Source organism: Sparus aurata, chromosome 8 (genome assembly GCF_900880675.1).
Source record: "Sparus aurata chromosome 8, fSpaAur1.1, whole genome shotgun sequence".
NCBI lineage: Eukaryota > Metazoa > Chordata > Actinopteri > Spariformes > Sparidae > Sparus > Sparus aurata.
Window position 1 is genome coordinate 25,860,733 of NC_044194.1, and position 25,404 is coordinate 25,886,136.

General features: G+C 41.0%; 1 protein-coding gene across 3 annotated transcripts in view; it reads left to right on the plus strand.

The window, feature by feature from the left end:
- Positions 1 to 25,404, plus strand: part of LOC115586485 (solute carrier family 66 member 2) — a 70,499-nt gene that overhangs the window by 26,997 nt on the left and 18,098 nt on the right. For all 3 annotated transcript variants that reach the window (XM_030425595.1, XM_030425596.1, XM_030425594.1), the window contains one exon: positions 10,974 to 11,190. In XM_030425595.1, the coding sequence (XP_030281455.1) occupies positions 10,974 to 11,190 (217 nt within the window). The remainder of the gene's footprint in view (positions 1 to 10,973; positions 11,191 to 25,404) is intronic.

The window sequence follows — 25,404 nt, forward strand, 5'->3', positions numbered from 1 at the left end:
ATTGTATATATGTGTATATATATATATATATATGTGTATATATATATGTATATGTATATGTGTATATATATGTATATATAAAGATACAAATACAGATCATATGATTTATTGATGAATCTTGCAGAAATAAATAATCAGGCATATGCACGGGCTGGTACAATTTGATGTGGATCCTAGATCTGGTGAGCTTAAATTTTGGTGAAACAGTTATGGGTGTTTAGAGTGATGTAGCGCTATCAAGTTTGATATTTGATATTGAAGAGGCAGGTACTATTACTTAAGTAAAGGATCAGAATAATTCCCCCACCACTGCCTCTCTCGTCTATCAAGGTAAACAGACACTTAAAAATTCTATGAATGCATTCTGTTTTTTTAATAAGTAAGATTAGCATACCCCTAATCTAAATGCCCCCCACTTCTTTCAGTAAAGTGGCCTTATATGTGATATAGTCTGGCAGGTTTGTTGTGGGAAGGTAGTCTCTCCTGGTATCGCAGTTATCATCAGATTCATAGTGACTGTACCAATTGATATATTGTGGTCTGTAAGGATGCTCCCAAACAAGCACATGAAAGGGCCATCAATCTTCCTGTTGTGAAGCTGTGTTTGATATATCATTTCTGTTTGTCTCTTATTAACAGAGGAACCACTCAGAAATGGCTCCTGTCATATTTAAAATGTGGCGGTTGTTCAGGCCCTGACGTGTATATAGGGCTGAGTATTCATTCTATGGAAGGAGTACGGATGTTGAATCTATTAGTACATAACAGAGGTCAAGCAGTCACAGAATTGATGTTGTGGGTCATTAATGTCAATAGAGCTCATTACTTACAGCCTGTCTGGGTCAAGAGGCTAGAAGGAACACACATACAGTACACACTCAGCGAGGAAGCAATCAGTAGTGGAACCACATAGTAATGGTTCACTCGCAAGGTCAAAACAGTCCGCTTTCAGAAATGCCACTGCTGCAGAAATTCGTTGAAAGGATTATTTGCTGAAAGCACGAACACAAGGACATTTTCTCTCGTTCTCAAATCTCAGTGTTGCCGTTGTGTGTGTGTGTGTTCATTTCTGCTTAATTTTAACATTGTTTCTCTTTTTATCTGTTGACTATTCTTTCAAAACCCAATAGAAATCATGATTTCTTTGTCATTTTTGATGTTACAGATCTGGTGAGTTCATATTATGGTAAAAACGTTATGAGGAGTTTAAAATTTGGAGTGATACAAGGGCAATATGATACTGGATTAGGCTTGATTGAATTGAAGGGGACTGTTGAGCCTTGGGGAAGGTGTGTGATCTGTTGAGTGCCTTTCTAATTTTATTCTACTTTGTTTATACTTTACAGTGTCTCTTTATTATGAGACACTATTGTATTCCTAGGAATTCTTTCTTTCTTCTTTCTTCCAAGGAAGTCATACTTCCCAAGGGCAAAAGCTCACCAAACTTTACAGAAATGTCCGGCCCCATGCCAGATTTACTTAATTCCAAGGACATGTCAATATTCCTCCTGGGGGGGCAAAATAAGCGTTTAAATTTTAAAAACTTTAAAAAATACCTACAAAATCAACAGTACATGCTACAGTTTTGAAACTTTCACCAAACTGTAGCCCCAATACTGCTGAAACTTTAGTCCACTTAAACTCATTACAAATTATGAAGTCCATCACTCAGTTTTTTTCAAAACCTGTAAAACTTACACAATTTTTGCTCCATTGTCACCAAACTTGCTAAGAGCATCTTCAGTCCGTCCTCCACAAAACATGTTTCTCGGATTTTTGATTTATCAAAAATTAAGCCGACAGTGCATCAAAATGTTTGACTGTAAACAGTACTGTAAACATATACTATCAAATTCTTGCTAAATACATTTTCAATCTTCCTGAGTTTGGCAAATATCAGAATTTTATCTCAAAAACTGAATTTTTGAGAACATTTTGAATTCTGCTCTCATGGGAACAACTGGAGTCAATGTAAGAGTAGCATTTTTAAACATCAGATTTTCTCTTATAAAGCAAAACACTTTTCCATGCTGTCAAGATGCAATTTATGTATTATCAGATTTTTGTTCAGGTAACAGAATTTCTGATACTTTGACCATTTTTTAAATCTGCCTTGACAACAGCTGCCCGGACAGTGGCTCCTTGAGTCGACAAATGAAGCTACACAGCAGGTCTCACTTCCAGCCAATTAGCTCAGTGACTTAGGAGCTGGTTCTTGGTGTCACAGCAAGGGTGATGATGATGATGATAGATCAAAATGTCAGATGTCCTCAACCTGAAACACAAGACAATTGTCCTGATGGTGGCATCACAGCAAGCCTCTAAATTAAATAAAAACAAATGGACTGGACCATGGGTGAAAGCTAACCAAATTTTGCACAAAGGTCCAGTCTCATGCCAGATTCCCTCATCTGTAAACCCAAGCCAATAGTCCTGATGGTGGTGCTACAGCAAGCGTCTAAAGTTCAAAACTTTGAAAATTCATAACAAATCAACCACGGCTTCAGAACTTTCATCAAACTGTAGCCTCAATATTGAAGAAACTTTTGTACATTTAAACCTATTAAAAATGATGAAGTACATCACTCAGTTTTTTTTTCAAAAACTAAAACTTCTTAAACCTATTTCCTCTCTCCTCCTTTGATTTATCAAAAATTGAGCCTCAAAAACAGAATTTTTCACAGCATTTTAAATGTTTCTTTCATGTGAACAATTGGAGTCAATGCAATAATGACATAGCTAAACATCAGTTATTGGATGGAGCAAATCAATCATTTATTTAAAAAAAATTACCAACATCTCCATGCTGCAATATGTGTATTTTCAGATTTTTGTCTTGATAACTGAATTTTTTACAGTGGTTTCAAATCTGCCTGCACGACAGTGAATGGCTTACTCAATTTGTGAAGCCACTGTTGTATTGCCACTTGCCAATTAGCTCAGAGCAATAGATGACAGTCTTTGGTTCCAGAAGTTGAGAGTTCAAGCCTCAAGTGGTCCAAAATGAACATTGTTGTCAACTGTCTTGTCTCCCTATTCTCCTGTTTGTTGCTCAGAATTGCCAGAATTTGCCAAAAATAGCCCGGAACCGACCCATCGTTGCGCAGCAGCTATAATTTTCTAATTGAGGTTGCATGGACAAATTTTGTGTCAGTATTGCAAAATTACAAAATGTATGTAATGCCAAACTTACGCAAGTGCTGAAGCTATGTAGGGTTGCCCAGTTAAGTGTGAATAGGAGTTCACACTAGGAGGGGCAGGGGAGAGTCTGGGGGTGTCAGACACTTTATATCCTGAATTCTGGTGAATTTTTTATGCATCAATTTCAGAGTTCTCTGCTACTCTCAACATGAGTGTCAAAGGGAAAAAAGTCATTAAGTGTATCTGTAGGCATTATATGATAGAGCTCATTTTAATCTTCAGTCCAAAACACCTCATAAAGGATGGGGTAGCCTGGACTTTGGGAGATTAATGTCCACCAATGTCCAGTCTGTTAGTGTATTGTACATCTTATCATCCTCTGTCATGTAGACATTATAAAATAAATCCAATTTTAAGCTTCAGTCCTACACCTCTCAGGGAGGATGTGGTAGCCCTTGGTCTGGAGGATTAATTTCCCCCAAGACGGTTAAATGAGTCTCACACATAAACATGCCCACATGACATCAAGTGGACAGGTCTCCGGCTTACATCCTCAGACAACCGTTGACTTCTGAACCTGATAGAAAAGTAATGTTGATCACAATGACTCTAAACACAGTATGAGCTAATAACAATAGTACACAGTAGTCAACATCAGCTCAGTCTGAGGAAGTCTGAGGTTTCATGAATTGAGAGATTCGCCCGTGTGCTCACCCTTAGTAGCCTCCTGCTGAATGTCGCTTCAGGACTGACAATCCTACACAGGCAAGGGGAAAATACTAAAAAGTACTGGCTTGTACTCATTCCTGCTGACAGGACAGACCCCCTTGTGGTCCAGAAGTCTCCACCGTTACATCTGTATTTGGACATCTCCTTTCTTTTTAAGGGCAGACTTGAGCTGGAGGTATTTCTAATGCAACACAAGAGAAAAACACACCACTCCTTTACTAATCATAAACTAATTTGTCTTTCTGCCTGGCAGCATTTTCGAAAGCACAAAAACTAGTAAGCTGATGCTGTTTGCTCCGTTTAAAAAAGAAAGAGCCAAAAAAAATGCTTGTTGTGCCTGTGTATTATATTTACTTACAGCAGCAGTTGGCTGGTTCGAAATTAATGTATTTTTAGGATAAAGGTCCTATTTGTAAGAAAAGTTTATTTTTTAATTCCCGTTCCACTTTGGGATGGCGGCGGGCCCTACCTTGAATGCCCGAACGTTAGCATGTGACGAGTTGGTGTCACATGCTAAGCGTCAGTTATGACAAATTCGGAATGAGACTGAGAAATCTACATTTCTAGAAGCGTTTTGGCTAGATCTGTTATCAGTTTTGGAGCCTTCTTAGAGGCTGGTCTGTGTGATTGAGGAGTGGTTTGGAAGTCATTTAGAAAGCAGTTTTCTGTAATATAAACGGTAAAACTGACCGGATGTTATTTTTAGGATGTTATTTGTGTCATAGCGCTTGAAGAGGTGTATTTCTTTGTTCTTGAGAGGAGCGGCTCCTGCTCTCAGAAATATTCATTAATTGTGCGAGGCTAACACTACCTCACCATTAGGCATTCAAGCAAGCATTGGCGATACTGCTGACTTGTAAATGTATTACTCGGATGTTTCTGCATGGATGACTTTTGTAATACACAAAACATTATGCAAATTAATGTACCAGTCGTCCCTGTGAATAGATATGCAGTAGACGACACAGACAGGCTTTTTTCTTTTGGTGGATGTGACCTAACAGAGCTGAGAGAGCACTGCAGTGCTGCCAGGGACCAAAGCAACAATGTGGCTTTCCATTACAACTTAATTTATTTAGTTAATTTGCTGCACATAAAAGATAAAAATAGGGGATGTACTTTGGAAGAACTGGTCAGTGAAGCAACGAATCCAAAACTGGATTAAACGTGTTGGCTGAAAAGATTATGCAACAAAAGCAAATCAAATACACAATTTGGTGCACGACCTATTGGAATATGCCTCAGTCCCCTGTGGCAAACAAGCACGCAGAAGATATTGGAAATTATAGTCACGGTAATTGCAGTGGACATTGTGATTTCCCTGTGCGTGTGGTTTTATGTGTGTATACAGGCATTTTTGTGTAATCGTGTGTGTAAACCATCAAGATTGGATGAGACATTTTCATATCTTAGCTAAAGGGATCTGCCTGACACAAAGTCTTATCTTAATCCTGTTTGTCCCAGCAGAAATTACCCAAACTGTGTTGTCTGTTTTATTTTTAATTATTATTATTTTTTGGCAACTAAGGCAACCATTTAAGAACTTGTGTGACTGAGGACTGGCAGTAGCTGTTGACTGAGCTGTACATGAACATGAAAGAACGTGAGATGATGACTGAAGAGTAAAGAACATGACTGGAAAGTTCACAGCCAGGCAGGTGTGAATTTGGGCGGAAATGAGCAGGTCTTGTTTCCACAAATAACCCTTTTAACGCATGACTGGACCCCAGCCATCTGACACACGGTGCCGATGTTGGTTCAGGCTGACAGTGTGCAAGAAACTCCCTCTGCTGTGTACCCATAAGAGAGGGAGAATTAAAAGGAACAGATGTTGTAGAGGGATGGTTGATAAAAATCGGGGGCATTTCTGGAATTATAACAACATGGTTATTGTGATCATTGTTCCTACTTTCATTTCTTAATTTCATAAATAATTGCTGATAAGAAGTATTGTAGATGATTCTGTGATCAGAAGTCGATGCAAAGTTTCTGCAAAACTGAAGGGAGAAGTAGGTGAAATGCTCAGTCAGCATTTCTTATATTTGTGTTAATAAGTTAACAAATGTTTTACCAGACGAAGTTGTGTAATTAAGTCACTCTGCTCCCAAGTTGAATATGTTCTAGTTCAGGAGAGGAAACCCACTGGGGAGGCAATTTGTTCTTGTGTGTGCTTCAGTGTGTTACATTCCCACAGTAACTTAATTAGTGGACATTATTTTAGAAGCTTTTGTATTATTCAGAGAGCTGACAGAGAAAGAGGGAGACGCAGGGAGCAGCAGACCCTTTCCTATCTGTCTTCACTCAGTCTTCTTGTTCAGCTCATGAACCAACTTCTGCAATCATGCCCAGTCTTGGTTTTTTAGATCAGTGTTGGTGTGTTATGGCGTCCCTATAAACGCTTGTCAGGAAGGTGTATGTGCTGTCGATACTCTGTGAAGATGTGTTCATGAACTGAAAAAGCACGAGCAGCTAGCAGGTTCAACTATGAGATAGGGGTTGGCGATATAACCTAAAATGTATTACCCAGTAAGACTTTTTTCCATTTTGTTCTGGCCACTGTATTACACACAGTATCAGAAAAATAAAATGGATACTCCCCTCACATATGATTATGAAATAGGTATAGGTTTTGGGAGGATTAGCCTGCCAGATAATGTAGGTTAATTAGTTAATAGACTTTGATTCCTTCTCGAGGTAAGCTTGATTTATGCCTTGGCGTTGACAATAAATGCCTAAAATGTTCTAAGTTTGAACCTGGTAACAATGCATCCTTGAGCTTGAGCTTGAGGGGATCCTTCTTTTTGCGTCACTGGCCATTGTTGAGAAAGCAGTAATTGAAATGGTTAAGATGGTTAGCACACAAATCCACATTAAAGTTAATAACTTCCCTTTAATGATAGCGGTAGATGTAGACATTAGTGTTGGTTCTTGCAGACAATAACCAGAACCTGACACCAGTGATGCTGTTGAAGCCAGTGTACTGCACACCCATACTATGAGATCACCCTTGTCCAGTTTCTGGGCCCTGTCATTTTCAGCCTGATCTGTCGACAAACTAAGAAAAATATTTATAAAAAAATATTATAAAGTATTATAATCTGTAAAGTCAATTACATCCTGCATGTCCTACAAAAAGCTGTACTTTAGAGCAAGGAACCGAGCACCACATGGACCTACTGAGATGTCAAACAGCAACTTTCACACGTCCAAAAATAACACCAAGCTGAACTGCTCTGCTCGCAGACTGATAGTGCTGACTCAGCATATCTCCAGGCTCTCTAGCTGTCAGAGTCCATCCTTGTCTCTGTCTCAGAGTCTCTTATCTCTGAACTGTGCTTTCTCTGCTCAACTTGATGCCATAAACCAAAAGTTTAGCTTCCATCCCTATTTTCCAGCCTCGCTCACCCATCATCCCGATTCCTTCCCATCCCCAATCAACTCGCACAGACACACACTTGCGCAAATTGATTGACTTATCCTGCCCGAGCAGCTTCACATCTTCCCAAAATAACTTCATACACAGGCATTGACCTCCTCTGCGCTTCCTTGCTGGTTTTTAGTAATTGAATTTTTTTGATCTTGAATGGGCTTTGTGTGAACAAAGAGTCTGCGTGAAGAAAGAGCATCTCGCCTCCTCCTGGCTCTCCGGAGCCTCTCGGGTCTTTGAAATGCCGCCCCAGCCTTGACACACACCAGACAGGAGGATGCTGTTTGGAAAAGGCCAAGCCACCTGTTCTGTCTTCGGGTGACAGGACAGCAGCCACAAAGGAGGTGTTTGAGTGTAAAGCAAGCACTTCTTTTAGTCAGTGAGGTGGGTGGAAAAATTATCTGAAACAGTGAGAGGAAATAAGTGACCTGGTCAGGAAGAGGAAACCAGGGATGATGCATGATATGGGAGGAAGGCAAATAAAATAAATGGCTCCATGAATGATGCATAGCTTTCTCTTTTTAATTTTGCTCTTCCGGGCAATCTGATTATGCAGGTAAACATCCAAGGCTTTATAAGTGAGAGACGAAATGGGACAGAGAGGGAGAGGTAGCGTGGATAACAGGAGGGGAAGGGAGTGTGTTGCTTTGTGTGTGAAAATAGATTGGACTGCCTGGTAAGAGGGCAAGAGGAGAGAGCAACAATAAGCTTGAGAGAAAAGGAGGGGAAGCGAAATAAAAAAAGATGAACATGTGAGAGGATCACTCTCAAGTTGACAGGAGTTGTGTGTTGTGTATACATCACCACCTTTGCCTCCATCAAAAGAAAAGCCCTTATGTTGCTGATAAAGGGGCAGCCTCTAGGCCTCCCCTGACTCCCCAGTCTGTCTCTGCCAGCTGCCAGCGGCGGCACTGACTGCAGGTTTGATGTTGTGTTGAAGTGAAGGGGACTTGTGAGTAAGCGTGTCAGGCTCTCTGTCTCCACCTCTCTGGCTTCTGTCAGTGTCATCGTTTGTGAGAACAGACATAAGTCATACCCTGAGAATCGGTATTTGTCAAGAGGCATGTGTGAGAACTGAGAAGCATGTTGTGTTGTGCTACTCTCCTCTCCCACCTCTGTTTTCTGCTTGCTGTGGGCGATATGTCTTTTGTGTCTCCGAGTGATAAAGCCATTAATCACGTTCGCTGTTTGCCGCAAGCACGCCACGCTGCACTCGCCACGAGATGTCTCAATCTGTCTGTCCCAGGATGCAACAGCAGATACAGTTCACTGGAGTGGAATGGGAGGCTCCCCAGCCTGGTGTTAGGTGTGTGTGTGTGTGTGTGTGTGTGTGTGTGTGTGTGTGTGTTGAATATTTTTTGTGATCATACACAGTATGCAAAGTATGTGAGATGATATGAATGGATGAGGTCTCGTTCAGAGAGAGAAGCACCGACAAATGGAAGTGCTCCTCTTTCATTGAGCGGGGTGTCGGATGAAAGAGCAGGCTGGAGAAAACACAGGGTTTTAATATCCTTCATCGCTTATTGGCAGGCCTTTACAGTTCGAGTCTCCTTTATAAAGTAATTATTAATGTTTATTATGTCCTTATGGATACTTTGAGATGTTGTTGAAAGCTTCAGTTGAACACTAATATCAGTCCAAAACACATATAAGGCACACAAATTGGATGGAATTAAAAGTTGCTTATTAATTAAATGTTTTCTTTTTCTTATTTTAAGTCATATTTCAGTTAGTTTAAAAATGTCACAAAATGCCTGAACCCACCTGTTCGAGCACTGCTGTACAGTACACTCCTTGTGCTGCAATCCATAGCAAGGTGGAACCTGATATTTCCGAGTTGCCATTTCCGACATTCAATCTAAATGCACTGAATTTTCTCAGGAAAACATGGATGCCTGCATTAAATAGATGTTTGTATGGCAAGTATGTGAACTTCACAAGCAACCACAGCAGTTGATTTAACGAATTAAGCGTTTAAACAAAGATGGGAAACAATGGGCTTATACAGCGTAGTTGCAAAGAGCAACACGTTTCACAAACACAAACACTACATAACAAAATGGATAAAAAGGTGAAAGGTTATTGTTCACTGTGTTCGGTGCCATACTTTTGTGATGTCATGTGTGTTTTTATCGGTGAAGTCAGGCTTCATCGATAATTTTTTTTCTACTTGGGTTTCCAACTTGGATGGCTGTTTCATTGGACTTGTTTTTTTTACAATGGACTGTTCATCACAATGGATTGCAGCATAAATATAAGTCTAACTTCTTACCAATCTGATGAAGCAACAATTAGTGATTTAACTGCCTACAAGGGTTTCCATAAATTAAATTGTATGCACCTGGGCCAACAGCATTTTATAGATTGAAGGTTAATTAAAGAAAGTAAAGATTAATCAATAATGAATATGTTACAGCCCTATAATTGCCACATTTGAAGGGATTTGTCTTATCAGTCTTTCAGAGACATTCAAGGACACACATGCAAATGCACAGCACACATGTACTCTTTCTTTATAGGTGCTTCCTATTCAGTTATCGTGAAAGGTAACAGCATATGTTAAAGTCAGGTGCTTGGCAGCGTGCAGCCTCACACTTGAGTCCCCACACTAACTAATGTGCTCTTATTTAGCCATCAGTCTCCATTAGCTGATGTCAGCTGGTTTTCCACAGCTCCACGGTCATACATAAGCAATAAGAGATCGTCAATCATCTCACATTATGGCACATTGAGAACCTCGCTGATGGTGACAGGAATGTAGATCTAGTTGGCTGAATGTTTCCCCCTCACAAGCTACAAGCTTGTCTTGGCACCTCCTGAACCAGCCTCGGAGCTGTAATCTCCCTCTGGAGCTGATGTGAGAGACATTGTTCCCAGTTACTCGACCACTGTGCCTATTTAAATTTTGGTTCAATTCCAATTCAAAATTACACACTGACTTTTGTAGCCGTGGTGGGACACCTCCTCCATTCAAGCGAAGTAGTAAACAACAGCTTCAGACAGCAGTGTTCCTGTTATTTATCAGTGAGTGGTAAAGGCCACACATGATTAATAGAGTTGTGGCGGTGGAAAGATAGCTATATACCAAAGGTAATAAACTTTCTAAATGTATAGCCTGGTCACGCCAAAGGCTAGGTTATTCCAAGGTAATAGAAATGTAAAAGCTTCAGAGTATCTCATTTATCTTTGTTCCACTCACTTATGTACGTGTGCAGTATTGATTTAAGAGTGCTGTCTTTGCAGAATTTCTATGCATCCTTTAATGAAACGCTCTTATTCCTGCTCTTTCCTACTTGTCTTTTTCCTGCCGTATTGCCCTTTCAATCTCTGCCTGTCACTATTGCTCTTCTGTTTCCATCCTCACATTCTGTAGGCAACCTCTCATCCTCCAGCACCACACACACACACACACACACACACACACACACACACCTCCTCATGCTTGCTCTGCCTCTTTATTCGATCATCTCTTCAGGCTCTTCTGTCTTCTTTCTTTCTTGTAAATCATCCCACACTTCTTTCCTTTTCTTCATTTTGCTTAAGATTTCCTCTCTCCTCTACCTGTCACATCCATTCAATTCATTCTTTCCGCACTTAAAACAATACTGATGACAGCCACTGAGCAAAGTTTTAATTGTTAATCTCCATCTGCTTCGTTCTCTCCCCTCTCCAGACTTGGACTTACGCTACTTCTGGAAGTGGAGCGCCTTCGAGGACTACCTGCTCTTCTGCTTTGGCTTCACCGTTCTGTGTGCAGTCATCACATTGCTGCTTCTGGACTCTGTAGTGTTTGTGGAGACACTGGGTTCCCTGGCCGTGATGTTCGAGGCCATGCTGGGCCTTCCGCAGCTGCTGCAAAACTTCCACAACCGCTCCACAAAAGGCATGAGGTACAGCACACCTTGAGGTCAGAGTTTTGCAGAAAGCTCATTACTCACTCAATGTACTTACAGTACAATGGCACACTCCCACAGGATTTTACCACATGAAAAGTACTCTCATTAACCTAAATGTTCAGGGAGTGCAAGTAATTTATATTCCTATTAACAAAATATGTTAATAAGTTAATGTTTAATCATTAGAGACTACATGGAAAAAAACAGTGAGTCAGGGTTTGAATAAAGTCAAAGACTGAATCTTTAACCATCTGTTCCAATGACAAACAGCAGTGATACACTGATTTAAATTAAAAAAAATAATAATTTAACATACAGTCCCTCCTTTCAAGCTCAAACTAATTAGAAACAAAACTAAAAATGGTACCACAGGGTATGAAAGCACGTTCCAGATTTAAAGGTCATTTCTAAGGTTTGGATGGTACTCTTTAAATTCAAAGTCACCTTGAATGGAAGAAAGAGGCAGAAGGAGGGGGCAAACAAAACGCCTAGCTTGCATTCTGAATGTTATTCTTGTCTGTGCAAAGGTCAATGTGTATACTGATTAGCCTCTCAGGTAGAGGACTGTAAGATCAATTACACCCCTAATGGCACAGAACCTCATTCTAATTATGATCATTATTTCCTCATTATGTCACTTGTCTGTCATCAGTGCAAAAATCGTGTGTGTGTGTGTGTGTGTGTGTGTATGTGGCCTAGTCGCATGCTTTGCTGGTCAGTCATCTCTGAAAAATGCCCAAAGAGACAAAACAAAATATTTAACTTTCAGGACACAGCCATTTTTTTCAGTGGATATTCTGGAGGTATAGAAGTCAGACAGAAGTTAACATGTACACGAGGGAAATATGAGGATGATCCTAAAATTAGGATGTTGCAGAGACAGATGGAATTAGCAACTCTCCCTGGAGTTGACAGCAGTTTTGTTTTCCAGTTCTTGACTCAAAATTCCTTCGCACAGAAATTGACAATCACAAAAAATATGCCTTTTAGGGCTGCAACAAACCTATTGATTAGGTAGGGAAATGTTTATAGTAAAGTAAATAAGCTAAATGATCACTTTATTTATCAAGTAATCATGTGTTCTGTTAAATGTCATCAAAGGATGTATCATGCCCATCACAATTTCCAAAAGCTGAAAGTGATACCATGAAATTGCTAAATGCTGACTAACAGCCCAGAATGTAATAATTTTCAATTAACTCTCACATAAAACTAAGAGTAGCAGCATCTCTCTCTGTCTGCAGAGCATCTGTGATTGACATTAGACGAGAGGGTCAATCGTGGATGGAAATCTTCTCTCGGACAGTATAAGATGCTAAAATGGGTTGCCAAATATACTTGGACCCACCCAAGTAAAGTATACAGTACGCGTGTGGAACACTGTTATACATTTATTAGGCTACATGAAGGCTTATTAGCAAAACAATTGTAGTTAAGGTGCCCTGCTGGCACTTTACTACAGCTCCACCAACAGCAAAACACTGTGGTTCTCTCCCTACCAGACAGGTGATGTTCCACATCCCAATTTTATAGCTGTGCAGGCTTTTGGTCAAAAAATAAAGTATCGGACTGTTTAACATTTTCACCTCCCGATGGCACTAAATGAAAGTTAGGAGGTCACCAAAGTCATTGCAGTTGATCATGAATGTGACATTAATGTCTGTGCACATTTTTCATATTCACTTATCACACATTTACACTTTTTTCATCTTGTTAATCCCTGTTACTTTTCTTCACCATTGTTGTTTTGTCCTAGTTTGCTGTATTCTATTTTTTGGTTGATTCCCCGAAGTATAAGAATTCCATAGATATACTGTATACTTCTGTACACTGTCACTGAAGTGGAAGTGAAAAGAGCCTTGATTTACGAGGGTGTGCTTGTTGTCCCATTTAGCATGACTCATTTTCACTTACTGTATCTATACTCCACATACTGCTGTATTTACTGTACATCCAAATTTCTTCTTCAAGCCCCTCTCCATGTTTTCTGTGCATCCAAAATCAGTCAGGACTGTCAAAGTAGCTTTTACACTAAAATACATAGAAGAAAATTCAGTCAAGCCTGCACATATTTTGCCACACATAAATCCACAAACACCAGAAATAAGCTCTGAACGTACTCCAGTTTTGATGTCTTCGAGTAATGCAAGAGTGTACTGTTGCTGCAGTGTAGTTGATTTACTGTCTAAATGGCAGGACGTTCTTTCTTTGTAATATGCCCCATTTCACATAAAGTATCCTCAGGGTGTATAACTGGGCTTGCGCTTTCTGTGAGCACTCACGCCAAGGATTAAATACGCAATAACACTACATTAGAGTTCTGAGATGACTGATGAAAGGGTGAGGAACATCAATTTGCTAAACTCAGATCTATGGCAAAACCCCTGCATACTCAGTAATATTGTAGTATAACACAAGCCAACAAAAACAACACAGATGTAGGAAAATATTCCGCAATACTGTGATACCTTTCAGAAAATACCGTCATTTCAACGTGGATATTTTCTAACCTCTCTATCGATTTCTGCGGTTTAACTGAATGACCCTGCTGGGCTTAAACAGCCCATTCAGCACCTCTGTCTCTGCATATATAACATCTTAATATCCTTTACCTTTGCCTCGTGTACTTAAGGATTCTCCGATTTGTTCATTTAAGGACGAACAAATTGTTTTCCAGATATGATGATGCAGCATGTAGTCTGCCCTTCCTCACATGTAATCCCATGTGAAACAGTTACTCCGGTTCAATCAGATTCCCCTGAGTCCTATTACTGAGGTGTGATGATGAGTGTATGGATTCATTTCATTAAGGACTGCTCACCTTTTCCAGGTTGCACAAATGACGCCTTCGCACAGACGCATGTTGTGGAAAACAGTATGGAGAGTTACAGAGAGAGAGAGACAGAGAGGGAGAGGGAGAGACTAACACAGAGGCACGTTCAGTCGCACTTAGTGTAATTAAGCCTCATGGTCATTATCGGCGCTTTGCATGCGTGTGCGCACACTTTCACACTCATACCACTACTCCTGGGAAACCAAGGAAGGGACAGAGTTGTGATGGAAGATATAATAAAAGAGATAGTGAGAGAGAGGGGAGCAAGACTGTATGAGGTGTGGAAAAACCAGAAGGATATGATGGAAAAGGAAATATATGGGAGAATGTAGAGAAGTCACATCTGAAATTAGCTCCTTTATGTCTTGCCTTATTTTTAACCTGGTGTGCTGAGAAAGAAAAGAGCTCTCTCCCTCATTACAACCAAGGTACCCTTGAGCAAAGACCCTGAATGCCAGCTGATTCAGTAGTCATCAGGTAGGACTGTGGTTGTCCTGGGCAGCTTCCAGGTGTGAATGTGATCAGTGCACTCCTGCAAAAAAAGAGCATTAATGTCAGTAAAACTTGAATAGATCAAATAGATAAAAAAAAAATACAGATTAAGCCCATAATCAATCAGTGAAGTGCAACATGAGTTGCTGTCATTCTCATGAGTAGATTTTGATTTTCCCCTTTGAGCCCATGTCGTGCTGAAACAGGATGTCCGTCACCAACATAAAACATGTCTCAGCTCCTTTGGTGTGGACTGAGTGGGCCGAACTACAGGTGTATTACTGAATGGATTTACTATTTTCCACATTTAGCATTCAAGCTTATTTCCATTGAAAAACATACAACAATACTTACATTTACATTTACATTTAGGACTTACAATAAGTGCATATGTCATTAGAGAGAAACCATGACATACCACTGTCAATGGAATAAAAGAAATATAGAAACAATTGTCAAGCCCTCATCTGAGGATCGTAACTGCTATTTGTCAAAGATTCTTTAAGTTCATAAGTGGAAGTTAGAAGTGCTAACGATACGAACTTGCAAGTGCATACAATTTAAAAAAAATAAAATAAAATAAAATAAAATTTGGGGCGGGGGGTCAGGATGGAGTGATGCTATACGGGGTCAAGGTGAAGTCTGAACAAATGAGTCTTGAGTCTTTTGCGGAAGATGGAGAGTGATTCCACTGTCCTGACATTGGTCGGGAGTTCATTCCACCACTGAGGTGCCAAAACAGACTTTGCGACTTCACTGAGCAGGCTTTGTTTGCTCTCAGCAATGGGGGTACCAGTCGGCCAGCTGACGTTGATGAGCGAAGTGCTCTTGCTGGGGCTCGTGGTCTGACCAGTGTTTAAAGGTAGACGGGTGCAGTTCTGTTGAAAGCGTTGAAGGCCAGCACCATCATCTTGAATCGGATGCGGGCCGCAGCAGGAAGCCACTAGAGGTCATGGAGGAGAGGGGTCACATGGATTAGACCACAAGATACCTTTCAGTCAAAGAATAAACTTGTTTTTAGCTATCCATTAGACATTAACTGTATGGAGACGACAGGTTTTAATCTGCCAGAGTTTGGTCTTTGAGTGGTGCTGTCGCCCACCTGACATTTGAAAGCCCTGATTACTCAGGTTGAAGCTCCAATTGAATTTTAAAGTTGTGATTTGTTTATATAAACAACAATGTGTTTTTGCGTGTGAGCGATTGCTCAGCGGTGCTGTCTGCTTGGCTGCCTGGGGAGCCCGCCTGTTCTTCTCTTCCCTCTCATTAAACTTTATCTATTTTGCCTCCTCTCCTGTTCTGCTCTCCCAACTCTGCAGCAAAGCAGCCAACCTTCACAGTGTCACTCAGCGACAGTGGAGGGGACAGTGAAGATGGCAGTCTGCCTGTCGGACTAAATGAAAACTATGCAGACAAATATAGAACTGCTTCCTTTTAAAGGGATTCTCATCTTATTTCTTTTCCCTGGACAGCTGCTTCTTCTCTGTCTTGCCCAATACAATTTAATGTTCTTTATCGTCATGACTGGAACAAGAGTAGTCAAACTACCTGCATTCAATTGAGTCCAACAGAAACAATAGAGATAAGCACCTGTCCCATTATTGTGCATGGTGCTGTACATTTAGCTCCCATTCTCTCACTTTGTCACTCTGTCTCACTCAGACCTTCACAGATAGCACCTTGTTTCTTGCTCTCAGCTCTTGGTAACACCTACAAGTGTGATTGGTGGTCATGTTTCTATCAATCTGCCATAGCAGCCCATTGATGTTTTAACTTTTTGCTTATAGCAGCCAATATGTAGAGGCTAGGGACTAAGGGCATCTACAGTATGGCCTTGGAGGATATATACAGACACTGTTATGACCTCCATGCACTCTGTGACCTGTCAACCACAGTTGTGAGTCTCAAAATGGGATCATGAAAGGAAAGTGGCTGCATATGTGGTACATGTACATTGATATTTATTGTTGTTTTTTTGAAATAATTGGCCTTTTACAGTGCTTTCCACAAGCGCCGGCTGCCGGCCATATAGCCGACTACACAGTTAACTCCAGCCGGCTACTTTAATGACTATTATTTTTCGATTTTAATAAAGTTAAATGTTTTTCTAACAGACTGACAATAATGTCAAACTGAACCGCACTCATTAAAATTGTGATTCGCTGTGCTTGTACTGATAATAATCACAAATTACTCCGATCATCGCTGACTTCATTGATCACTAGGGAGAGAAACTCATCCGCGGCCCCGACACGCGGTGTGTGTGCGCGCACACTCAGCGGAGTCAGTGTGTCGGCCGTCGGAGGCGAGAAGCAGGGCTCACCATAATACGCTTATTTTGTCACCGGTAATCCACTCTTCTCTTCCAGCGTCCATTTAGCAATACCTGCGACACGTGCTGGCATCAAAAAACACTGTCGGTTGTACAAATGAAACCAAACGGACTCTAAGAGTGTATTTTCATTAGTTGCTAAGGGAGAAACGTTCACTGAGTGTTTAATTGTGTAGCCACCACTGCAGACTGTGAAGGTGTCATGCACCGACAATAAGATATTTACAAGCCCAGAACGCCTCATGATGCAATATTATGTGAGCTTGTATAGCCTATTATTTATTATTTTCAGTGCGCAAATCACAGTTTTTATTGGTGCATTAGCGTCTGGCATACTTAGTTACACTAATGAATAAAAGAAGATGCGATATGTTGTAATCATAATAATATAATATATAGAGTAGATATTGATGCTGATAATAATAATAATATTAATAATAATAATAATAATAATAATAATAGAGCAAATGTCTGAGAAATTAATATAGGCTGCCTGTTCTGCAGGCACACTTAGGCTAATAATAATAATAATAATGTAATAATAATATTAATAATGTAACATTATTATTATTATTATTACATTTAAGACCAGTGTATAAGATCGTACTACATATATAAATATATATGTGTGTGTGTGTATATATATATATATATATATATATATATATATATATATATATATATATATATATATATATATATATATATATATATATATACATATTATTAATATTATGTATGTGTATATATATATATATATATATATATATATATATATATATATATATATATATATATATATATATATATATATATATATATATATATATATACATATATATATATATATATATATATATATATATATATATATACATATTATTAATATTATGTATGTGTATATATATATATATATATATATATATATATGTATATATATATAAATATATATGTGTTTATATATTTATATATACTGTCTACATTATCGCTGCTACTAGGACTCGCCTTTATGCCACTTGTTTACGAATGTTTGATTTCTCCTGCAGATTATATGCTAATATGAATTATGTTTCTATTACGCACTGATCTGAAACACTTGTGTGGTTTCCATGTGACAGTGATCAGCCACTGTTGTCAATACTACAGTATTTACCTCACTTTGCATACTGAAGAAGGGCTCTGCTTGAAATGTTCTTGTCAGGACTATAAACTATATCAAATGTGAGCAAATTTATTTTCTTATTGACTTATTAAAATACCTTCTACAGGATTGTGTAGCCTTGCAGAACCTTTGTACGCATTCATAATTGATTTTTTATTTAAGAAGCAACGGTATGACGAATAGAGCACTGTTTAAATTACATAAGATTATAGATGGAATAAATATACTGAAATAGCCATCTCATTTATTCTGGCTTGTTTACAGTCTCCTAAAAGCATCTAAAATATCCTCAGGCAAATTGTGTGTGTTGCTCCTTCTCCTCACCTCCCCTCCGCTTCATTTGGTGAAGTAGAATCCATCTTTTTCTGGCAGGTTGGGAACTTTTTCGTTGTTTGCCTCAGTGCAATCGATCAACATGCATAATTCATAGTTAGTGGGTTAAGAGCAGCTCGGCTTCTCTCTAGCTGGGCCCTTTGATTTTCGTCTCTCTATCTGCCCCCCCTTGGGGAGAGCTACAGCCCTGCTGCTAAATCACCTCACACACACACACACAAACACACCCTCATGTGTGGGCGCACACATGTTTATACAAAGATTTGTGAGTGTGGACACACACATGCCAACGCACACACGCATGGTTGACGCAAAAGAAGTGATTGAAGCTCTTTGAAGCTTTAAACATCATCCCCTGCTGCTCAAGTGTGTGTCTTCCCATGGAGTTGTGTATTAGTATTATCAAGCAATTAGAGGACAGCCTAACCACCCTCTGGAGACTCTTTAGGTCTCACATACAAAGTGGGATTCCCCCATTTAAAGATTAAAGCCTGCACTTGCTTTAATTTATGATCAAGTGGTTGTACAACAGTGATGGGAAATGTGCTGTGCGTCCACTGAGTCACATAATTTTCTTAGCAATGAGAAATTTACCTTAAAACGCAGAAAAATCTACAATACCATTCGAAAGTTTGGAATCGCTATCCATAAAAGCTTGATTCAGAAGATTCGGACGCCAGCAACATTTAAGAAGTCTTTGTCTATGCTTTTATGTTGTAGAAAGTCCTCAAATAGATTATTATTTACAGAAGGGTTTGCAACAAAGTAATGTTTTGTACAACAAGATCAAAATGCTGTACAATGGTTGAGCCATGGGGACTTCAACTGAACAGATGTTTTATTCATTTAACTATTGTTCTTTCGAAGTCAAAACGAATTAAAATGGAAGACAGAAAAACATAAATAGAACAGGTGATTACAATCATTTACCTGATTGTGTATGTTCACTAAAACCATTAATTATAGAGACAGTTTTAGTGTTAAGTGAACCAGTACACCCAGTTTGTTTTAGCCTAAACAGGAAACTGTTTCTTTATTGTGATTTCAGTGTTGCAGAATTTAGTAAACAATGTTTTTGCAGTTGCATGTCAGCTTTGCCAGCCATAACAAGGGCACCCTCACATTATAACTTGGTACTGCAGTCATAAAATTTCCATAAATGGATACAAATGTTTGCCATGGGTCCAGTCTGCTCTCTGCTCTGGGGTTTCTGTGCAAAGATTTTCGCCATCTATTTCTCAATTTGGCTATCTCATCGTCCTAGTGTCCATCCATCCATCCATTCATCTAGTCATCCTTTGGGCAGTGGACAAGGTGAAATGCAGCAGAGGAGGCTGGGACAAGAAGATAACAAAATAGCAGTTGACAGGAGTAGAGGCAGAGATGTGAAGGAGGGCTGAGGTGATGATTTAGAGGCAGTTTTGGTGTTAGGATTGAATACAAAAAGAGAAATTGTTTTAAATCAACAGCGGGACGGGGTTAGGATGGTGAGGGCACTGGGCAATTTGTAGGGAGGTAAAACGATGTGCCACACAGATGCCTCCAAGCTCCTTCCCCCCATGGCTACTTCCCCCTCAGACCTCGCAACAACAACGAGTGAGCACCTCTCAACACATTGCATCAATAGCCGTTTTTATACTGGGCAGCAAGCCGCCAATTTGACTGTCTTTTTTTGCAGCTAGGTCTGCAGATTTAGACAGAAGGTGGTAAATTGGGGGTCTGTTTTGGTCCGCCAATTTGACGCCTCGGAGGGTAAATTTTTTTCCACCTCCATTGCTATGTAAATCCAAGCCGTCGATGTGCCGGCAATTGCGTGAGCTGGGCGACCCACAGCCAGGGAGTTTTAAAACCAGGAAACAGCTGATCACAGCAGTCAGTCCTTCACTTCATCCGTGGACTATAAGATTAGCAACTGGAAAGCCGCTGAGATCCGGGAGATGCTAGCATCTCCTTGGTCTCTGTAGCTGTCCTTGTTGCCTGCTTGTTGTAGCAACAAGCTATTAACCGTCGCTACTTTCAAATTAAAAGACCCCCACTAAGAACCCAGTTCTAAAGTCCAATGGGGTGCAGTGTAAAGCTCTTATTTTGAAGACAAATTCGACCTGCTTCACTTGTCACGCTCAACTTCGTGCTTCATGTCAAGTCACATGTTTACGCCTATCCTAGTGGCGGCAAAGTGGCTTTTTGGAAAAGAAGGAATATTACACCTCCCTTTTAGATAGACAAGGCTGTACATTGCAAAGTTAAACCACTGGAGTCAGCAAAAAAAGGCTTTACATGACTATTTACATTCAGTGTTGCTCAACAGAGTAATATTTCTGGACTTAAATGTATAAAACTGACTTGACCTTTGTTATATACTTTGCTGAGTTGTGTACTTTATCCAAAACCCATGATTGGATTTAAATGGTACTCCTGGGTTATTTGGTTCCCTGTGGCTGTAGCTTTTACATGTTCATTTTGTACAATATCATGTTTATATGTATATACGAGTGTAGAAACTTGATTGCTGGTGGTAGCTGTGTTACACAGATAGCCTCTACATTGGCATATCAGTCAAAATATGAGGACCAGAGAAGTGCTGTTCAACCATTTATTTCTTCATGCAGCCGATTGCATTACACAGGTGATTTGATTACTAAAAGATAAAGGAGAGAAGTAATAAATTAGCTGACATACAAGGATCAATCGTTTCTCAGAATATGAGTTACTTCAGTACCTATGGAAACAAGTTAAACTCACTCAAAATAATCCATCCAAGGTTGACAATAGACTAGAAAACTGGCAGCTCCACATCCAAGCAGCATGCTCCAGCAGACAAAGAGAAGAGGCTGAGCAGAGGCTGATTGAGAGTAAATCACCTCAGGTGAGGCCTGATAGGTTGAGCCATGTAAGTCCCGCCAACCCAGGCCTTGGCAGGTGGGAGTATTTTCTACAGCCGCCTCTCAAATATGGTAACATATTTGATAATAACATTAGTCTTTACCTGATTGAGTGGTTTCAGGATCCGCTATCAAGGGGAGGGGGATTAGTTTTAGTAGGATTAGTAAGTAGTCTTTAATAAAGCGTTTCCAAAAGTGGTCTGTTAGGATCTGGCTGTGTCTCCATCTTCTGCGACGAATAAGGTCTGAATCACCATACACTGCCTGGGGAAGGGAAACATCCCGCCACCCCTTGAGAAGCAAATTTGGGGTCACAGGGTCGGGATCAGCCAGGTCTGATGACACATACCCAAGGGGTTTTGAGTTGAGGGTACCTTCGATTTCTATCAAAACAGTGTTGAGTACTTCCTCTGTAACAGTTTGTGCCCAAAGTGGGGGGCATTTGGAGGGTTACACTTGAACTGTATCTTCCTTTTACCCAGCTGCCCCTTAATACTGGATTCAAGGCCTCAAAAGCATCAGAGTTCTTTTGCTCCTCCTTTAAAGTTTGCTCCACAGTCTGATAAGAGGGTTGACCTTGGCATGCTGTGAAACGTTGCAGGGCCATAAGAAAGGTGTCAGTGTCCAGGCTTGTGTGAATTTCTAAATGGAGGCAGTGAGTTGTAAGACATTTGAACAGTAACCCCCATCGTTTATCTTTTTTGCGACCCACTTTTATGAGCAATGGACCAAAACAGTCTGTACCTTTAGACTAAAATGGAGGCTGGGTTAAACGGACTCTGGAAGGGGGCAGGTCTGCCATTTTGGGAATAATGGGTTTAGCTCTCATTTCCTGCATTCAATACAAGTCCACTGATGTTTCTTAATGGCTTGTCGGCCTCTGTGAATCCAGTATGAACGTCAATCTCTGCATAGACCCTCCCAAGACCAGGATGCAGATGATCAGACAGGTTACTGTATGTCTGTGGTCTAAGACAATGGGGTACATTGCTCCTGGTTTAAGTTCCTCCGCCAATCGCAGTCTACCTCCTACTCTGATAAGGTTTAGCTTGTGCTCAAATTGTGGAGCAAAGGAAGAGAGGTGACTATTAGTGGGAAGTCCTTTACTTGACTTGAGGGCATGGAAATTCTCTGGGAAGCTTTCTGATTGGGCTTTTGAGACAAGCAGTGTTTCAACTTCTGCTCGGGTGAAAGATGGGGTTCCAGTAGGGGTGTGGTTGGCTGTATCCTGAAGGCGTTGATGGATTGCCTCAACAAGGTCTTGCCAGGTACTGAACTGACTGGTGTCTGGAGTCCCTTTGGATCTGTGTAAGGCCACAAAACAAAGGCTTCCTTATGTCCTTTACTGGGCCCTGAATGTTTGGTAGGTAAACAGGCCATTGATTGGAAGGCATAGCTAGAAATTCTGGGCCTCTATTCCATCTAGACAGTTTCGTCAACTCCATTAGTCTCTTGCCTCTGGTAATATCGTCAGCGGGATTGTGACGTGTTTCAACATAACGCCACTGGTCAGGGGAGGTTAGATCTAGGACTTCTGTGATGTGGCTTGCAACACACACTTTATACCTACACTCTGACTGTAGCCAAGTTAAGACTACAGTGGAATTTGACCAGAGCAGAGTTTTGTCAATACGGATTGTTAACTCACTCTTAGGCAGCTGAGACAGTTGCGCTCCTGTCAGAGCAGCTGACAGCTCAAGGCGAGGGATGGTGGGCTGTTTTTTGGGGGCTACACGTGATCTGGCCATGACAAATGAAACATGAGTTCCTCCCTGCTCATCCTCCGTCCTTAAATAGGCAACAGAACCATAAGCTCTCTCAGATGCATCACAGAAATGATGTTTGTCTCACAGGAAAAGGTACTTTAGATTCATACCATCTTGGATACTGTATTCTGGCCAGGTCAGAGAGTTAATTTTCCCACTTCATCCATTCTTCCGGCAGGTTGCCTGGGGGTATGGGGCCATCCCACTCTTGTCTTTTCATCCAGAGCTGTTGGAGAAGGACTTTTGCACCGGTGGTGTAGGGTATCATAAATCCGGTGGGGTTATACTGAGTGGCAAGTACTTTGTATACATTCCTCATGGTTAAGTTATAAACTACTGGCCTATGCTTATAACCTAAGGTGTCAGTTGTAAAGTGCCAACTTAGCCCCAAGGTGCCATCTGTTGGTTCAATCCTGTCATGGCTCAGCCAACATTCAGTGCTATCAAACTGGGCCTCTGGGGGTAAATGGTCTTCTACAGACTGGATGTTGCTGGCCCACTGTCTGATGTCAAATCCTCCAGAGGATAACACATCCCTCAGCTTGATAACCAGTTGCTTTGCCTCTTTTTTTAGGTCACGCCACAAACATCTTAACAGTGGTTGGTCTCCAGGGCGGAGTCTTATTTGGTGGAACATGGATTTATTTTCCCCACTGGGAAGAATTGGTGTGGGGAGGAGTTGGTTATTCAAAGCTTGGGCTTGGTAGGAAAAAGACAATGCAGGGTTTTTCATTGTGCTCAACTATGTGATGGGTGATGTACCAGGACTGTAATGATTTGGATATTGGATTTGCTCAGTAGTTAGTTTGGATATATAGCCTGCTAGCACTAACTTGTCAATCTCTTTAGTGTAGGTTTGGGCTAACTCTGGGTTTTTTTACTAGGCGGCATTCAGTCTGGCGTAAGAGGGGCATAACTGCCTCCCTGGGTGCTTGTAGGGTTGGAGCATCGCGCACACGGAGTAACGGGGTTGCATAGCGTTCTGGGCCATCCACATTGACCCTTATGGTTTTGACTTGCAGTGTCCAACCTACTCAGGTATGGATGGCTGCTGGTGCCCCTGGTGGACCTAAGCAGGCTCTCTTTGTTGGGGTTATGAGTTGAGAAATATCTGCTCCTACCAAAAGGAGAGGCTGCACCTTAAGAGAAAGAGTGGAGGGAAAGGCCCTGTAGCTGGCAATAGCTCTTCTGAAGGTTATCTACTGGAAAACTCTGTTCTGCCAATGACAGCTTTTCAGATGTGAATGCATCTTTAACGATGATTTTTTTGTGTGGGTTTAGGGCAGCAGAAATCTCAAAGCTTACTGTGGCTCCATCCAGGCCTTAAGTTCTTTGTCTGATGGTGCGTACAGCAAGATGTTCCTTGGGCCCTTCAAGTCCTAATTGTTCACGAGCTGCTGAAAGGAGCGTTGTACGCTGATAGCCATCGTCTAAAATGGCATAAGTGTTTAAGGTGCGATGTTTATTCAGTAAGATCATTTTAACCATCTTCAAAAGGACTTTGGGGGAGACAAACTGAGAGTTCAGATATAGGACTTTGGAGTCCGCCTCTTTTTGGTTCACTCGGTGGAGAATGGCAATGTGTTTCCTGTTACAAAGGGGACATGACTTTTTCAGATTGCAGCTTATTGCCATATGTGGGCCAGCACATCTCCAACATCTCTTTTCCCGCTTAATCCAGGCTATTATGTCCTCCGTCTTCTGGTCCTTCAATCCTTTACATTTGATTATTGAATGATCAGTGGATTTGCCGTATTAACATAGTTGTGTCCTGGTTCTTGGTTCTGCTGATGAGGAGGAGAGATGGGGGTTTGTGTTGGTGCCATGTAGTATGGAAGCAGCTGTAGAGGCAGAGTTTAGCATAAGTGGGGGGGGGGGGGGGGGTGCGCGCGCGCGGGGGGCACCTGGAGTGGAGGAGATACTTGTTGGGAGAAAGGTGCGGGGGGCACCTGGAGTAGGAGAGGCACTTGTTGAGAGGAAGGTGCGGGGAGCACCTGGAGTAGGAGGGGCACTTGTTGGGAGGAAGGTGCGGGGGGCACCTGGAGTGGGGGAGACACTTATTGGGAGGAAGGCAGTGGTGTAGGTCCAGGATATACGCGGGTATACGGCGTATACCCACTTATTTGTCAGTCAGCATTGCGTATATCCACCTCCCCCTGATGCGCACGCAATAGTGTCACACTGGTGAACAACAAGGTGATTTCACCCCCCCCACTTATTCCTATGGTATTAAACCGTTTGCCCGCCCTCGCGGTGTACCAGCGTACTGAAATGGAGCGCACCTCAGTACGGTGAGTATACATGAAAACCCATTGGTCAAGTTAGATTGATTGATAAGCCATCAAGCCAATCACAGCCATTTGACCAAACCCAGTAGTCCCGGCAGCCCGAGAGCTGCCGTCACTCGC